General features: G+C 34.5%; 1 protein-coding gene across 1 annotated transcript in view; it reads left to right on the top strand.

Annotated features, from left to right (window-relative positions):
- LOC148948589 (acetylcholine receptor subunit beta-like 2) overlaps positions 1 to 19,031 on the top strand; it is a 285,188-nt gene that overhangs the window by 10,806 nt on the left and 255,351 nt on the right. The window contains 1 exon segment of the mRNA XM_089094973.1: positions 10,140 to 10,285. Coding sequence (XP_088951099.1) covers positions 10,219 to 10,285 — 67 coding nt within the window. The 5' untranslated portion in view covers positions 10,140 to 10,218.

The raw sequence follows: 19,031 nt of genomic DNA, 5'->3' as shown, positions 1-19,031 counted from the left end.
TCACAGACTTAAGTGTGTTCTTAATTATATTCCCCCTAAGATCAATGAAAGTAGAAATTTCGTTGGTAGTGAACTCGAGTTTTTTTTCAGCACTAACAGGGAGGGGAGGGAAGGGTCACATAGGGGGCTGGAATCACAATTGCCACAAGGAAAATTTTCAGTCTGGCAGGAGGCATCATTAGAAGGCTTACAATTAGATTCAAAATCCGTCTGGGTACTGGCATCTTTAGTTTCTTGCAGAGAATCAGTTTGGCAACAGGCAACACTGGTTAAAACTGGTAGGGGAGTAGTCTGACATTCGCTTTGAGCTGCAATGAAAGCTTTACCACCCCTTTGGAAAGTCGGCGCAAGGGGGGACGACTTGATATCATCTAAAATTTCTTTTAAGGAAGAATTTATTTCTGACAATCGGCGTCGTGGGGTATCACTAGCTTTTGAAGAATTTATTCCTGACAATCGGCGTCGTGGGGTATCATTAGCTTTCGAAGAAATAAGGGTGGTATATTCTTGATTTTTGGTGATGTTTTGTTTCGAGGAACAATCCAAACATAACCAGTTCTTATTCCACTGGGAACGTTCTATCCCCGCACATTGCTCATGAATGGAAGAAGAGTTGCATATACTACATACTAGGCAATTGATTGTTGCCCTTAATCACAGTTTATATAATTATCCAGTAAGTTTACCGCAGATGATTTCTGGCTCTTCATTGTCGGTTCGAACAAAATGCTCCTCCCACTTATTTGTGCACTTATTGTCCACTTATTGGTTGAGCCGGCCAAGTGGTTTTGTCAGTACTTGTTCCGTAGGTGATTATTCTTTGTCTACCCGTGAAAAGATCTAATGCCGCTTATGTTTATACGTTCTCTGGAGCACTCGCACCTCGGTCCGGGTTTTTATAATGGGCGAGATAGGGAAAGATCATACTGCTATTTATATAAACTGTGCCCTTAATCTACACTCAGGACACACTCTCTTAAAGTCCTTTGGTTGTCCTTTAGTCATTTGGTTGATTAATATAAAGGGTTAAAAAATTCAATTCACCTGATGACTGGTGACAAAATCCGGAATTTAGGTCACAGTTAATCAACTTTGTCACTGAATTGGTTGTCCTTTAGTCTTTTGGTTGGTTAATATAAAGGGTTAAAAAGTTCACTTCACCTGATGGCTGGTGGCAAAATCCGGAAGTAAGGTTACAGTTAATCAACTATGTTACTGAATTAACTGAGTTTAATGCAGAAAGGCATAAACCAAATAGGTGTTAACAGGTTGAACTCTGGTTGACGACTGAAATATCTTCAACTATGCGATGGCAAATACTACATTGATTGAACTTTTAGAGGTTTTAAGAGTTCAGGGTGTAAGAATAGGTTTGAAAATAGGCCCAAGGTGTTTTTCACAGTTGAAAAAGTTTGGAAGAATAGGAATATAAGTCTATGAACCAAGATTAGAATATTCGAAACTACAGTGATGACAGTGGTCAAGTATCGATCTGAAGCGTGGACACTCCGTGAAAGGGAGGAAGATTTGTTGGATGTTTTCCAGAGAAATTACCCATGGATTATTTTGGGTACCTGACTGACTCACCGTATCTCAAATAGTAGGCTGTATGAAAAGTGTGGTTCAATCCCGCTTTCTATAATGAGAGAAAGGCTGAGATAGCTATGTCACGTTCTGCAGATGAAAGATTATCAAAGATAAAGCATTTTTCCTCCGGTTGGGGGGGATGTATGTCTTAAGGAAAGGTACAAGAGAAATAGGAACTACCTCGAAGGGTGCAAAGAGGGAGGCTTTGAACAGATTGGGATAGAGGAGGAGTATGCGCAACTGTGTTGGCCTCAGGTGGTTTGATGCTGCAATGATTTGTTTATAGTATTAGTAGTAAGATTACTTGTAAATTACGGGCAAAGGATAAATCAGTTTCATTTTAAGTGAATTATCTTTCGCAAATGCTTATCATTGGCTCAGTATTAGAATGGTAAGCTGTGAGATGAAGTTACTCTGTGTGCATCTGAAATTGTGTTAATGCTGAAGGTAAACCGATTCCAACTAAATTCAAAGCTGAAACACAATTCAGGGAAAACTTATTGACAGAGTACATATAGGTAAAATTGTGCCATATCTCTGCACGATTAATTGAAGAGTAATTTGTTTTCTTGTGTTACAGCAGACAATGTCATTGGGCTTGTGATTCTATTTTAAACACCCACGAAGTCTGAAGGGCTTAAATTAATTTTGCGAAGCTTAAGGCCAAAGTTGTGACAAGGCTAGCTGCAATATGGCAGAATAGTTGAAACATAGTTGACATTCTTATCAATTTCGGCAACTTCTCTGCAGGTAATACACTATCCATGAAAAAAATTCCTGAATTTAACATCTTTTTACTGCATCTTCTACTTCTCAGCTAACTTGGGTTGTAAAATCTTGTATGAAAATTTATGACTATAGTGAAGAATAAAAACTGAGTAAGTCGACAGTTTAGTAAACGCAAGCCTATTTTATACATATAAAAAGTTTTGGAAGGGTAAGAGCAGTACTGAAATTGTCAAGATTAGATGAGTTCATCAGTAAACAATAAGCATACTTATATAAAATATTATTTAATCTAACAATTCCACTCAGTATGATTTTGCCAAACTGAATATTAACAAAGGGCAAGGTAAAGTCAACATTGTAGCTTAGATCTGGTGAAAACAACAACAAAACAAAAAACGGTGAAATGAAGCTTTTTATAAAGAAGGGAACTGGCCAAAACTTGAATATTTAGCTGGAATTCTAGCCTTGTTATTTGCTTGCTTTACTTCTTCGCACTAATATTAAGCGGGGTAGCATATTTGATAATGGTTTAATTTATATTTCAATAGAGCTGATAAATGAGGCTACTTCTAAAATTAGCTTTTTGAGTTCGGACCCACAAGACATTGCCGAAAAAATTAACTTTTGAAAAAAGAAAATGGCCTTACCATTTTTCAATTCTTCCACTAAATGATTGACAGTAAACTTAAAAAAAAAATTATTTCTTAAATTGTCGTTTATTAAAGAACTATTTTTATTCCTCCCTTTAATTTCCTACGGCCAAAACGTATGAAAAATATCTTATATGACTAGCATCATAAGGTAGCCTTTTGGCAAGAACTTGTCAAATCTTAAAAAGGGGTAATAAAATCTTAGAATGGTATAAGACTCCAAGACTCCCATCGCTCAAATGAGAAAACTGAAATCAGTTGTTATGCACTAAATACATCGAAACGTGATACCCTTTGGCGGTTTAATTACGTTTTTGTATGTCTTCACTTTAATCACTCGACTTTTTAAGTCTTCTCTTTAATTTCTCGGTCTTTTTTGAATGTTTATGGAAGTTTGTTGACTTTCTAAGTCTTCGCTTTATCTAAGTTTTAAGCATGTACTCTTAATGGGCAAGTTTTTTAATGGACGACTGGAAGTGTACTCGAGTTTATATTTATAACTAACCGATGCTGGCTGATGCCTGATGCTGGCCGAAATGCCTGATGCTGGCTGATGAAAGGTGTTCCTGGGCTGGTGTTTATTTGTTGCTTTACTGTATTATGAAAGTGTGGTTTCTGCCGTTACTAATGAAGTGTGGCATTTAGTTTACCAGGGTGGTACTTAGCTTCCCAGTCCTTGCAAATTGGCTTGGAAAACGTCCAGTGATTAAAAAATTGGGTCGGCGAAAATTAACCCCAGGTCTTTTAAGAACTAAAGAACTTGTTGTGAAAGGACGAATTTTATGCTCATTGCGTCAATCCCAAAAGTTGCTACCTGACATTTTTTTATTTTTCACTTGGGTAGAATTTCCAAGATTAGGATGGTTTAATTTTGTTGCTTGAACAGTTACTCGGACAAAAAAAATCGAACAATTTATTGTTTAGTCAACATACTTTGAAAAGGAAAAATATAAATTCGGAACTATACACTATGTTTTAGAAGACTACCCGAAGAGCCGGTTTGTAAAAGCCTGTTGAGGGTTTTTTCAGTATATTAACATTAAAAAAAGTTTCAATCCCCCCCCCCTCAAAAAAAAAATCATAGAAAAGTAGAAAGCCATACAAAACCTGAAATGAATAGAAATAACGTTTTGTAATACTTCAAGCTTAAAATATAAATTACCACGAATGAATATATAAAACCCAAAAACTAACAGCAATTAAAATGAATAATCGGATGAAATAGATAAAGCAGATACTGCTAAAAATGAATAGATGGAACTAGAATGGATCATCCAGTAAAACTTAATAGGAATACGAATTACCATTAGTAAGAATAGGGCTACCATTCCCTAAACTATCTTAAAGAATAAAGTGTTGTTTACGCTTCCTGGAAAACGAAGTATCAGTTTCTCTCTTTCATTATAAGATTCAAAAATAAAAATTGCTCACATTTCAGGAATTAACTTTATCTTCTAAATAATCAATCTAGTTTCATTAGTCACTAGTTTCATTCGCAAAATCAATACGGCATAAAATAGTTTCAACTTTTGCCGTTAAAAATCATGCCTGCTTTCTTTAAATTAAATAAAAAAAACAAGTTTTTTAAACTGAAAGTAAGGAGCGACATTAAAACTTAAAACGAACAGAAATTATTCCGTATATGAAAGGGACTGTCCCATCTTTAACGCCTCGCTCTGTACGCTGAAGTTTTTTATTGTTTTTAATAACAAAGTTGTGAGAAAGAGTCTAAATTCAGCATACAGAGCAAGGCGTTGAGGAGGGGGCAGCCCCTTTCATATACGGAATAATTCCTGTTCGTTTTAAGTTTTAATGTCTCTCCTTACTTTCATAAAAAAACTCGTTTTTTTAATTTAATTGCTGAACGTTTTTGAGTTAATGCAGCCTTTATTTGCATAAAAATTTTACTTTTCTTTTGCTAAATGGATGTCTTTACAAATTAACTTACGTAACTAACTTCTAACTCTAACTCTAACTTCTAACTTCTAACTCTCTTGTTTTTTTATTGTTTTTTTTATTACGTATACGTTATTACGTATATGAGGGGGTTCTCCCCTTAGTCAATACCACGCTCTTTACGTTAAAAGTTAAAAAAATTTTGATTCACAAACCCCTGAATCACCAAGGCCGTTTAATTAGAGTAGATAGCTCTTTTGAAAGCACTAAAAAAACTGTAGCGTAAAGAGTGAGGTATTGACTGGGGGAGAACCCCCTCACATACGTTATAATTTCTGTTCGTTTTAAGTTCTAATATTCCTTCTTATATTTCAGTTGAAATGTAATTATTCCGTATATGAAAGGGGCTGTCCCCTCCTCACCGCCTCGCTCTTTACGCTAAAGTTTTTTATTTTTTAAAAAAATAAAGTTTTCAGACAGAGTCAAACTTTAGCGAAAAGAGCGCGGCGTTGAGGAGGGGACAGCCCCAAACCTCGGAATCACAAAGGCCGTTTAATTAGAATAGATAGCTCTTTTGAAAGCACTAAAAAAAACTGTAGCGTAAAGAGCGAGGTATTGACTTGGGGGAGCCTCACATACGTTATAATTTCTGTTCGTTTTAAGTTCTAATATTCCTTCTTACATTTCAGTTGAAATGTAATTATTCCGTATATGAAAGGGGCTGTCCCCTCCTCAACGCCTCGCTCTTTACGCTAAAGTTTTCTGTTGTTTTAAAAAATAAAGTTGTGAGACAGAGTTAAAATTTAGCGTAAAGAGCGGGGCGTTGAGGAGGGGACAGCCCCTTTCATATACGGAATAATTTCTGTTCGTTTTAAGTTTTAATGTCGTTCCTTACTTTCAGTTTAAAAAACTTGTTTTTTGACGTAGATAATTTCGGAGACCACACTGCCTTTCCATGACGATAAATAAAAGTTCAAATAGGGATAAAATCCTTTTAATAGACAGTGATGAGAGAAATTCACAAAAATACCAGATTTTTCGGTCACATATACAGTGACCGTCATCAGTAGTAAAACTCAGTAGTTTTACTACTGATGACGGTCACTGTATATGTGACCGAAATATCTGGTATTTTTGTGAATTTCTATCATCACTGTCTATTAAAAGGATTTTATCCCTATTTGAACTTTTATTTAACTTGTTTTTTTTATTTAATTTCTGATCCTTTTTTAGTTAATGCAGCTTTTATTTGCATAAAAATTTTACTTTTCTTTTGCTAAATGGATGTCTTTACAAATTAACTTACGTAACTAACTTCTATATTCGTATATTTTTCTTCTGTCAAAAAATACAAAGTTGAAGATTTTTGCATATATGAGCTTTAAACCTATTTAATTGTGTTTTCTGATAATCCAAATCTGACGTTTTGATTTTCATTAAAATTCTTTCCATTTTAGGGGATGTTTCCCCCCTCTTTAAGAGATCGAGAAAATTTTCTCATACTCGTAGCCTTTGATGAGTAATACTAAACTTAATAAAATTTATATATTCAGCATCAGCATTATAAACACATTCTTTTGATACATTTATTGACATCAAAATTCCGTTTTTAAAAGTTTCGATTACTATTGAGCCGTATCGCTTGTTTTTTTATTGTTTTTTTTTTTTATTACGTATATGTTATTACGTATACGAGGGGGTTATCTCCTTAGTTAATACCACGCTCTTTACGTTAAAAGTTAAAAAAAATTTTGATTCACAAACCCCTGAATCACAAAGGCCGTTTAATTAGAATAGATAGCTCTTTTGAAAGCACTAAAAAAAACTGTATCGTAAAGAGCAAGGTATTGACTTGGGGGAGAACCCCCTCACATACGTTATAATTTCTGTTCGTTTTAAGTTCTAATATTCCTTCTTACATTTCAGTTCAAAAAACTTGTTTTTTTTAATTTAATTTCTGCTCGTTTTTTAAATAATGCTTGGAAATCCGGCGCCCCCTTCATAGACATGTCCCTTACCCCAAAGAAACATCCTCTACGGAAATATTCTCCAGAGTAACCCCCTCCTCTAGCCCCCCCTCCAGAAAAAATCCTTCCTGAAAATAGTTGTATACTTCCCAATAACCAATAAATAATGCTGGCAAGTCCGGCGCCCCCTTCATGGCAATTTCCCTTCCCCCATGAAAACTTCCTTCATGAACAGATCCTCCAATATAACCCCCGACCCCCCCATACCTCCCCCTACCACAAAAAAAAACTCCGGAAAACTTCTGTATACTTCCCAATAACCAATACTATATGTTAACATTGGGTAAAGTTCATAACTTTTAGCCCTCCCTCTGGGAACTTCGGGGGATTAAGTCATCCTAAAAGACATATTTATCATATTTTCGACCATGCTGAACAAAATGGCTATCTCAAAATTTTGATCGGGTGACCTTGGGAAAAAAATAAGCGTGGTAGGGGGCCTAGTTGCCCTCCATTTTTTTGGTCACTTAAAAAGGATACTATAACTTTTAATTTCCGTTCCAATGAGCCCTCCCACAATATTCTAGGACCACTGGGTCGATACGATCACCCCTGGGGGAAAAAAAAAACAAAAAAACAAATAAACACGCATCCGTGATCTTTCTTCTGGCAAGCAAAATTCCACATTTTTGTAGATAAGAGCTTGAAACCTCTACAGTAGGGTTTTCTGATACTCTGAATATGATGATGTGATTTTCATTAGGGTTCTATAGTTTTTAGAGGGTCTTTCCCTCTTTTTTTGAAAATCAGCCAAATTTTCTCAGGCGCTTAACTTTTGGTGGGTAGAACTAAACTTGATGAAGGTTATATATTTGAAATTAGCATTGAAATGTGATTCATTTGATATATTTATTGGTATCAAAAACCCGTTTTCTAGAGTTTCGGTTACCATTGAGCCGGGTCGCTCCTTACTTACAGTTCGTTACCACGAACTGTTTGATAAAACTCTTTCTCTGGTACTTACTTTACTGTATTGTTTTTATTTGAACAGTCAACATTTTGGACTAAGAATCAGGAAAAGATTAGTTTAGCATCGTTCGTAAATTCAAATTAGTGCAGATTCTACTGAAATTGTTTTTTACTGATGGGGAATTATATCTCTTTTATTTAAGCAGAGCTTATCTAACACTAACTTACAAAGTTCCTCCCACGCATGGAGGCGGATAAGACAGCAACGAATAATTTTTATGTCAAACCATCTTGGGCCAATGTCCATACTGGTCAAGGGATCACTGCAAGTCTCTTGCTTCCTTTGCAGAACGACCAAGCCTATTCCATGGTCTATCACTGTTCCGAAGACCTCGATGAGTCCAAGACCGAAAATCAGAGAGAAGTCGTCTTTGTCTCATGCTAGTTATACGACCCCAGTATCGCTATCTTTTAAGCTGGATTTCATCTGTTATTTGTGGTTGCTTGAAAATAGCTCTGAATAGGGAGTTACGCACTCTATTGACCCAATTAATTGTAAATATTCTTCAGAAACAATAGTTTTCAAAGTCAAGCAACCTTTTTTCAGAAAGTTTCGACAGACTCCAAGACTCACAACCATGTCAGTACAAATAAATAAGTATCCGTGATCATTCTTCTTTGAAAATCAGGCAAATCCTTTCAGGCTCGTAACTCTTGGGTGTTATTTTTAAACTTAATAAGTTTGTTATATTTGGGTTCATCATTAAAAGTAATTTTTTAAATGTATACAATGTTATCGAAACTCTTTTTTAGAGTTTCAGTTACTGTTGGTACGAGTCGATCCTCACTTGCAGTTCGTTACCACGAACTGTTTTACTGTCTACTTCGTGCTTTATTATTAGTTTTAATTAGTTTCCCAAATCATCTATGTTTAGGAAATAAACTTTTGAATTTAAACATTTTACTCAAGATCAAGGGCTGTCCGAGTGCTGATAGTTTTACCCTGCTTATTAAACTTTTCGACTGAAAGAAAATGACGGTCTAAAATTTTGATCGCATATAATAAAGGTTTACGGGGATGCCACGAGAAAGCGTATGGGTACGGGGTAGCTATATTCCAGTCAATTTCATATTCTAAACAGACCATATTCTAAAATTATGAAGAACTTGTCAATAGTTTAACACTATGTGATACAATTTAATAGGAACGAACTAAATACGTTTTTGCCTAAGCCACTAATATGGTGAATATGACTAATATAAACTGCAAATAAAAGATAAGTTAAAAAGAAGTAGTACCAATAGAATTTAAATAAGCCATCTTTTCGATTATTTCCTCTTTTTTTCAGGTTTGTAATCTGATATCCTATATATTTTTCGAAAAGCTAACAATGGAAATTCTCGTTAAACTAGGAGCTAGTCTGAAATAAATGCATGTCGATGATACTTTTTGTGAGAATTGTACCATTTTTAATTACGGGTAGCAACCTTGTTCTGCCATTTATCCAAAATATTATACGAGAAGAAAACGGTTTGGTAAAGCAACCAAATAGTAACTTCTTTCTCCAGTGTTGTGTTTTTTTTTTTATTTTAGAATAAAGAGACAGCCGTGTAGTTGAATTGATTGTCCCATACAACCATCTTCTAAATTAAATCTGCTTATACTTTAAAAGACAAAATACTATAATGAAGCTGGAGTTGTACTTTTTAATTAAACTCAGATCACCTGAAATCAGAATACCTGCGTTTTTTTTTAAATAAGTTTAGTCGACAGCCATTTAACCGCGGACTATGAATACAATAAAAGGGACTGTTCATTGGCATATCCTCAGGTTTAATATGCAACTTTTCCCTCAAAACATGGCTGGCTTGAATTTGAAGTTCGAACCATGGACAATCATCCTTTTAAGGACAGGGTAAATTCTTTAGAATATGCATAACTAAATCATGCTTTTACTATTCTATTTAGCCTTATAAAACTCAAAAATAGGTTATATTTGTAGATTTATCTTAGATGATTTCGCTGCTATTAGCAAATTCTTACATATAAGTTTTTCTATTTTGTCAGCATTATCAGTAATAACAAAAAAGTTATAGTACAATTTTTACAGCAAATAGGAAATGATTGGAAGAAAACTAATTTCCCTTCGCTCATAAAAATTAGTTTATAAAGATGGTGCAGCCAATAATGGTTATTTGCAAAAATGCAATGAATTAATCCATATTGTAGCGTTTGACTGGAACACATATTGTCAATTTTCTTTTGTATCGAACAATACAACCTTAATTGTAATATTGACGAGAATTCACACCTGAACGTGTAAAAAATCTCTCATTTCAGAAACGTATTATACGAAACTGGATCAACGATAAATTACTCAGAAAGGGATACCATCTGTACTCGTCCATCTATCTTTGAAATGAAAGGAAATTCTAAGAAATTAGTTCCATACATCTTCCTGGTTCTCACTTTCATAAGATTGATTGGTAAGTCTGAATATGCTAGAGGGTAATATCTACTCTCATTAATGGCCTGAAAACTGTTCTTCCGTAAGTTGATTGATATACATAATGCTTAGGATTAATGGAATGTGTTTTAGTAGTTAAGCTTGTTCTGAAATAGTTCAGCACTTCAATATCTTTACTTCAGAAAAGGGTATGGTTAAAATTTCGTTGGTAAGGTTATATACACAGATATGTATCTAAGATTGTAAGGTGAATACTAGGAAATGAAATGTCATTTGAAAAAACTGAAATTCCAAGCAAAAGCATGAAATAAAATTGATATAATGCTCAATACCAGATATGTTTCTTTTTTTGTAGAGCGGGAGGTTAAAAAAGCAAAAAAAAAAAGAAAAAAGAAGAAACAAATTTAGTTCAACATGTTTTGATAGTTTCACCGTGATACTCTTAACCGTTCTTCAGATATTGCAGATACACCGTTTTGACAACGAGGATGCACAAAGCTTTTTTCGGTTTAGTTGAACATCGCCCTCAAAATGCCCTGAAAGTTTCAAATTAATACCCTTAGCCTTTATTGAGATATTGCATATGCACCCTTTTCGCTGCCTTGATGCCGATTTTGATTCCATTTAGCATCCTCCACAATAATTCCTGAAATTTTCACTTAATACCTTCGACTGCTACTGAGATATCGCAGATACACCCTTTTGACAACCTGGATACACCAAGTCTTTTTTTTTCTAGGTCAGCATCCCCCTCAACACTTTCTATATATATATATATATATATATATATATATATATATATATATATATATATATATATATATATATATATATATATATATATATATATATATATATATATATATATATATATATATATATATATATATATATATATATATATATATATATATATATATATATATATATATATATATATATATATATATATATATACATATATATATATATATACATATATATATATATATATATATATATATATATATATATATATATATATATATATATATATATATATATATATATATATATATATATATATATATATATATATATATATATATTTCGGGAAATTTGGTATCTAGGGATATTTTCGCATTGAAAAAAAACGATCTAAATAGGTCAGAAGTTTGAGAAAAATCGTTAAGAATCTGAATTTTGGTTTTTGCAAATGACGTCATGTACTATGTTAGTACATCATATAAGCATTTCTTATGACATCGTATATGGCATCATATAAGTATTTTCTTATATGATGTCATGCATAGCATAAATAAGATTGTTGAGTTTCCAACGCATCAGTTCTTTAATATAATGTCTGTTGGAAGGCCCCAAAAACGAAAATTTGCAGTTGCAGTTACCATAAATGATGATTCCTTGGAACAAATACCTGAAATAACGTGTCAAAAATGAAAATGAAGAGCAAAGACACAGGCGGTTAGAATATATGCAAAAACGATAATTAGAGCGTGTTAAAAATGAAAATGAAGAGCAAAGACACACGCAGTTACGAAACATACGACAACGAACAAGTGAGGGAGTCAAAAATGAAAATGAAGAGCAGCGAGTCAATGAAAATCAACCTGGAAAGCGAGAATCAAATTTTGTCAAAATTGAGAATGATAGCGATGATGATTGAGTTTGAGATTTTTACATGGATAAGGTCATCAATACCTACCATACAAGGCCGTATCCAGGGGGGGGTACCCGGTTTGAACCCCCCCCCCCCCCCCAAATTTTTGACCGAGTCGAAAATAAGTCAAAAATTAGTAAAACCTAGGTAAAAATCAGTATAATTAGTCGAAAACTGAGTCAAAAATTAGTAACCCCCCCCCCCGAAAAAGTCAAAAATTAGTAAACCCCCTCCCCCCGAAAAAAAAATCTTAGATCCGCCCTTGCTACCATACCTTTGAAAATAAGAAATATGGACTGGATAAATCGCTTGAAGAAAAAGAAGTTTTTATCCGACCACCTGAACGATTGAAAGAAACAAAGGTTCGGCGATATATCATTTTAAAAAAAAAATCGAAAAACAATTAAACTAAATGAGCCATTGTCCTCAAATAATTTAGACTTTAGCTGAGGGATCGGAGTTTAGAGGCCGATAACCCACCTCATACTGAGGGTCATCCTTGGCATGGTATTAAAAACAAGATGAAATTAAATTAAAATAAAAAATTATATTCAAATAAAATTATAGAATCGTTCGGCTTTTGCCTTTATTAAATAAAAAAAAACAAGTTTTTTAAACTGAAAGTAAGGAGCGACATTAAAACTTAAACTAACAAAGATTATTCCGTATATGAAAGGGGCGGCCCCCTCCCAAGCCCATAGCTCTTTACACTAAAGTTTGTTACTGTTTTAAAAAATAAAGATGTGAGACAGAATCAAACTTCTGCGTAAAGAGTGAGGCGGTGAGGAGGGGACAGCCCCTTTCATATACGGACTAATTTCTGTTTGTTTTAAATTTTAATGTCGCTCCTTACTTTCAGTTAAAAAAACTTGTTTTTTTTATTTAATTTATGTTCGTTTTTTAGTTTATTCAACTTTTATTTTTTCTCACCGCCATTGAAAAATTAAAAAAAATTTTAATAAAAATTTTACTTTTCTTTTGCTAAATGGCTGTCTCTAAATTTGGGTCTGACGTAATTTACAAATTAACTTACGTAACGAACTTCTATAGTCGTATATTTTTCTTCTGGAAAAAAATACAAAGTTGCAGATTTTTGCAGATATGAGCTTGAAACCTATGTTATAGGGTTTTCTGATACGCTGAATCTGACAGTGATTTTCATTAAAATTGTTTCACTTTTAGGGGATGTTTCCCCCTCTTTAAAAAATCAGGTAAGTTTTCTCAGGCTCGTAGCCTTTGATGAGTAATACTAAACTTAACAAAATTTGTATATTTAGAATCAGCATTATAAGCCCATTCTTTTGATACATTTATTGAAATCAAAGTTCCGTTTTTAAAAGTTTCGCTTACTATTGAGCCGTATCGCTTGTTTTTTTTTATTTTTTTTTTTTATTACGTATATGTCATTACGTATATGATGGGGTTCTCCCCTTAGTCAATACCACGCTCTTTACGTTAAAATTTAAAAAAATTTTAATTCACACACCCCTGAATCACAAAGGCCGTTTAATTAGAATAGATAGCTTTTTTGAAAGCACTAAAAAAAAGTGTAGCGTAAAGAGCGAGGTATTGACTTGGGGGAGAAACCCCTCATATACGTAATAATTTCTGTTCATTTTAAATTCTAATGTTGCTTCTTACTTTCAGTTGAAAAAACTTGTTTTTTTTTAATTTAATTTCTGATCGTTTTTTAAATAATGTCCCTTACCCCAAAGAAACATCCTCCACGGAAAGTTTATTCCGAGTAACCTCCTCCTCAAGCCCCTCCCCCCCCCACCAAAAAAAATTCTTCCTGAAAATGTCTGTATACTTCCCAATAACCAATACAATATGCAAGCAATGGGCAAAGTTCATAAATTGCAGCCCTTCCCCTGGGAACTGTGGGGGATTAAGTCATCGTAAAAGACATATTTATTAGATTTTTGACTATGCTAAACAAAATGGCTATCTCAAAACTTTAATTGGGTGACTTTGAGAAAAAAATGAGCGTGGGAAGGGGCCTAGTTGCCCTCTATTTCTTTTGTTCACTCAAAAAGGGCACTAGAACTTTTAATTTCCGTTCAATTGAGCCCTCTTACGATATTCTAGGACCACTGGGTCAATACGATTACCCCTGGGAAAAAAAAACAACAAACAAACAAACAAATAAACACGCACCCGTGATCTTTCTTCTAGCAAAAAATGAAAAATTCCACATTTTTGTAGATAGAAGCTTGAAACCTCTACAGTAGGGTTCTCTGATACGCTGAATATGATGGTGTGAATTTCATTAAGGTTCTATAACTTTTGGGGGGTCTTTCCCCCTTTTTTCAAAAACCAGCCAAATTTTCTCAGGCACGTAACTTTTGATGGGTAAGATTAAACTTGATGAAACTTATATATTTGAAATAAAAATTAAAATTTGATTCTTTTGATGTATCTATTGCTACCGAAATTCCGGTTTTTAGAGTTTCGATTACCATTGAGCCGGGTCGCTCCTTACTTACAGTTCGTTACCACGAACTGTTTGATATCTCTACCGTAACTGCACACTTGACTGGCACTTTGAGCGTAGTACTTTATTTATGAATATTAATTAAAAAACTTTTCCCACAAAATAAGTTATTCAAAGAAAAGTAAATAACTCCATTAAACAAAAATGAGCAAAAATAAAATAAAATAGTCTACCAAGCGTGAAACTACCACAAATCAGCATCGATAAATAAATGAAACCCAAAACGAACAGAACCCAAATATAAATGTTTTTACTTTTATAACTTTAATGAATCAAATAATATTAAGATTTTGATTACTAAATATCAGTATATATAGGCTATATATTAAACTGACAATGCACATTCATTTGTATTTTTTTCAGTAAAGTAAAAATTATGTTCTGGCCTTGGGAAGGCATAGGGGTTTTGAGCCCAACTTATGTTAATTTCTGCTGGTCTTAAGTTTGACTCGGTTGATTATTGTAATTTCTGTTCGTTTTGGGTTTCATTTATTTATCGATGTTGACTTATTGTAGTTTCACGCTTGGTAGATTATTTTATTTTATTTTTGCTCATTTTTGTTTAATGCAGTTCTTTACTTTTCTTTGAAAAAATTCGCGGAAAAACTTTTTTTAATTAATTTCTGTTTGTTTTATATTGACATAGTCTATTCAGAAAAAAGGAAAATAATACTTTAAATCTTTTCGTTTTTTTAAACATTTATAGTCTGGCCTGCTATTTGTATGCTGGAGAAAAATGTTCAGCAATTTTTAACAACATATACCCTATTAAAAATCTGGACACAAGTAGAAGTGTTTAATTTAGTTTCCTACCTTGTCTAGTTGACACGAAATGGAAAACTTGATACCATTCGCAAAAAAACCTGTTTACTTTCTTTGATAGCTTGGATACACTTAAGCTATTTTGATTTGGTTAACTCTTAAGAGCAGAAGCAGCCCCAAAAGGTTAAACATAAAACCCTCAGTCATTCTTGGGATACTGCTGAGATGCCTTATTGGGAATTAGCATTAACGCAGTGCATTTTGATTTAATTTTATGGCAACATTTAGTTTTTAAACATAAAGTCAAATGGGAGGGTGGGCATGGGAGGTGGATTAGTTTTCCTCCAATCAATGTCGACTATAAAGGGCATCAGCCCTTTCTATTTTCAATCGAATGAGCCCTTTTCGAAGTTCCTACGACAACTCCTTCGATGCAAAGTGCCTTGGTCTAAACAATAACAGCAACAAAAAAATAATACATTATACCCACATCGATCTTAACTATAAAAATGTCAAGTCTTCCAATCGCTTTCGACTATTAAAAAGGACACTAGCCCTTTGAATTTCCAATCGAATGAGCCTATCTTGAAGTTTCTACGACAACACCTTCTATAAAAACCTTATATGCCCCCAGGGCATAACTTAAAACCCTTGCCCCGAGGGTTGTAGGGGAGTGTCCTCCTCAAAAACATATTTTTTATCTGGAAATCAACTAAGCTGAATAAAATGGCTATCTCAAAATTTTGATTGGATGTGTTTTGGGGGAATGACGGGCGGGGTGGGGGGCTAGTTTCCCTACAATCAATTTCGACTATAAAAAAGGGCACTAGCCCTTTGAATTTCCAATCGAATGAGTCTTTTTTTAAGTTTCTACGACAACGCCTTCTATGAAAACCTTATAAGCCCTCAGGGCACAACTCAAAACCCTTGCCCCGAGGGTTGTAGGGGAGTGTCCTCCTCAAAAACATATTTTCTATCTGGAAATCAACTAAGCTGAACAAAATGGCTATCTCAAAATTTTGATTGGATGCGTTTGGGGGACTGATGGGCGTGGGGGGGGGCTAGTTGCCCTCCAATCACTTTCGAATCTTAAAACGGGCACTAGCCATTTGAATTTTCATTCGAATGAGCCATTTTTTAAGTTTCTACAACAACGCCTTCTATGAAAACCTTATATGCCCCCAGGGCAGAACTTAAAATGCTTTCCCCAAGGGTTGTGGGGGAGTGTCCTCCTCAAAAAGTTATTTTATATCTGGAATCAACTATGCTGAACAAAGTGTCTATCTCAAAATTTTGATTGGATGTGTTTGGGGAACTGATGGGCGTGGGGGGGGGCTAGTTGCCCTCCAATCACTTTCGACTATTAAAACGGGCACAAGCCGTTTGAATTTCCAATCGAATGAGCCTTTTTTGAAGTTTCTACGACAACGCCTTCTATAAAATCCTTATATGCCCCAGGGCATAACTTAAAACCCTTGCCTCGAGGGTTGTGGGGGAGTGTCCTCCTCAAAAAGATATTTTCTATCTGGAAATCAACTACGCTGAACAAAATGACTATCTAAAAATTTTGATTGGATGTGTTTGGGGGAATGATGGGCGGGGGGTGGGGGGGTGCTAGTTGCCCTCCAATCACTTTCGACTATTAAAAAGGGCACTAGCCGTTTGAATTTCCAATCGAATGAGCCTTTTTTGAAGTTTCTACGAAAACGCCTTCTGTAAAAACCTTATATGCCCCCAGGGCATAACTTAAAACCCTTTCCCTGAGGGTTGTGGGGGAGTGTCCTCCTCAAAAACATATTTTCTATCTGGAAATCAACTACGCTGAACAAAATGGCTATCTCAAAATTTTTATTGGATGTGTTTGGGGGAATGATGGGCGTGGGGGGGGGGCTAGTTGCCCTCCAATGACTTTCGACTATTAAAAAGGGCACTAGCCACTCCAATTTGCAATCGAATGAGCCCTTTTCGAACTTTCTACGACAACTCCTTCGATACGAAGTGCCCAGGTATAGAGAAAAAAACAAAACAAAAAAACAACACATTGTGCCCACATCGTTCTTTACTTAGGCAGCGCTAGCGCGCTGCCTATGATATTCGGTATTTTATTGTAGGATTAGGGATAGTTTCAAATTTGATCGCACTAGAACTCAAAACAAGCAGAAATTGTTTTGTATGTGAAGAGGGTGGCCAAGGCCGTGTCCACGTAGGGATTAGGGGGGTTTGGACCCCCCGAAATAAACATTTCGGGGTGTCTGAATATGAACAAATTTTGTATGTGTTTTTTGAGGTTTTTTGAATAAACCACCCCCCCCCCCCTAAAAAAAAAATTGTTTTCGAGTAAAACCGCCTCCAAAAAAAAAATTCTGGGTACGGCGTTGAGGGTGGCCCCATTCCTTTTCCTCTAAAAATATATTGTTAAGTTTGACTATTTTCCCTACATACTTCAAGATCAATTTCATAAACGCAATGAGTACTAATTTCCGGTGAAACTGTAAAGGCAATCGGAAAATTAAACACTTGCAAACATCCACTAGCTTCATTTACTGCACTCAAAAATGGTTTCAGTAAAACAGTAGCAACATTAGTTTAAAGAGGGGAAAGCAGGGTGGTTTCTCCTCAAATACAGAATTGTTCCCAGTTGTTACAAGTTTTAAAGTCACTCTTTACTTTCATTAAAGAAAAACTTGCTCTCTTGTGTAATATTCTCCAAGAAATTTATCGCTACGGGATTACTTTATACAATTTTTAGGATTACTTTTTAGAGGGAAGGCTACTGGAAGAAAATGCCAAAATAATTATCTAGATGTGTCAAGGGAAAAGCTATAATATTTTCCCATTCCTTTATTATAGCTTACCAACATGTCCTATGTACTGACAGTTTGAATGATGAAACGTCTAAGGGATTATCCTTATAAAGGGAACACAATGTCTGACATTTATATTGAATATGTCAGGTCAACTCCTATTTCTTAGCGGGATATGATGCTTCTTCATTGAAAGCCCAACTCTTACTGATCTAAATGGAATAACTTTAATAACGTACAAAAGCAGGAATGACATAACAGTTATAAGTCAGAATAAGTTGTTTTTTTACAATTTGACATTATAAGCTTATTAATGGTGTAGCAAACGATTTATTTTGACGTTTGCTTTTTTTCTAAAAGTCAGGTATTTTGACGTACCCGTGATAAACCCTGAGATTGTCCATGTACGCAATTACACTTACTACACAATTACTACACAGATGTCATTGTTGATGCGTTTGCTTCAAATGGAAAATTTTAAGTTGTATAAGAGTTAACTATGATGTAGTTTAAATGTTACTGCGTCAAAAATTAATACAAATATCTTGGGGAGTCGACGCTTTTCAATACGTTGTAATTTTGGAATAGTTTCGAAAAGTGAGTTAGCTATATTGCTTCATATGTAATGATCGGCAAAAATTTTACCGAACGCTATATTAAGCAATATTTTCCATCGGCAGGGGGTATAATACATGGTCGGAGAAAAATCTTCCGAGTCTGTCCGTATTTTCCCTTCAGATTTTTCCAGATGCCCATTTGGATCTGGGTTGTCTGATATTACAGACTCAAACCACTAACCCCCTATTCCAAAGCAAATAGTCAGCGACACAAGGACTCAAACCTCTGCCCTTACGGACAAATGATTGCAAATTCAACTTGCTAACCACTCTACTAGTACGGCAGCAATAGTAATATATATGTAATATAAATAAATATTACATAAACATAAAAAAAGAAGTGTATTATTTCAAACGCTATTTATAATCACAGTCAGTGTAATAGCCTTGCCTAAGTAAAGAGTGGTATTTCTTTAATGTATTACTTTTTC

Source organism: Artemia sp. Qi Xiang Cuo, chromosome 9 (assembly GCF_049724085.1).
Source record: "Artemia sp. Qi Xiang Cuo chromosome 9, ASM4972408v1, whole genome shotgun sequence".
Classification (NCBI taxonomy): domain Eukaryota; kingdom Metazoa; phylum Arthropoda; class Branchiopoda; order Anostraca; family Artemiidae; genus Artemia; species Artemia sp. Qi Xiang Cuo.
The sequence above is the reverse complement of the archived record's forward strand: the minus strand, read 5'-3'. Positions and strand labels throughout refer to the sequence as shown.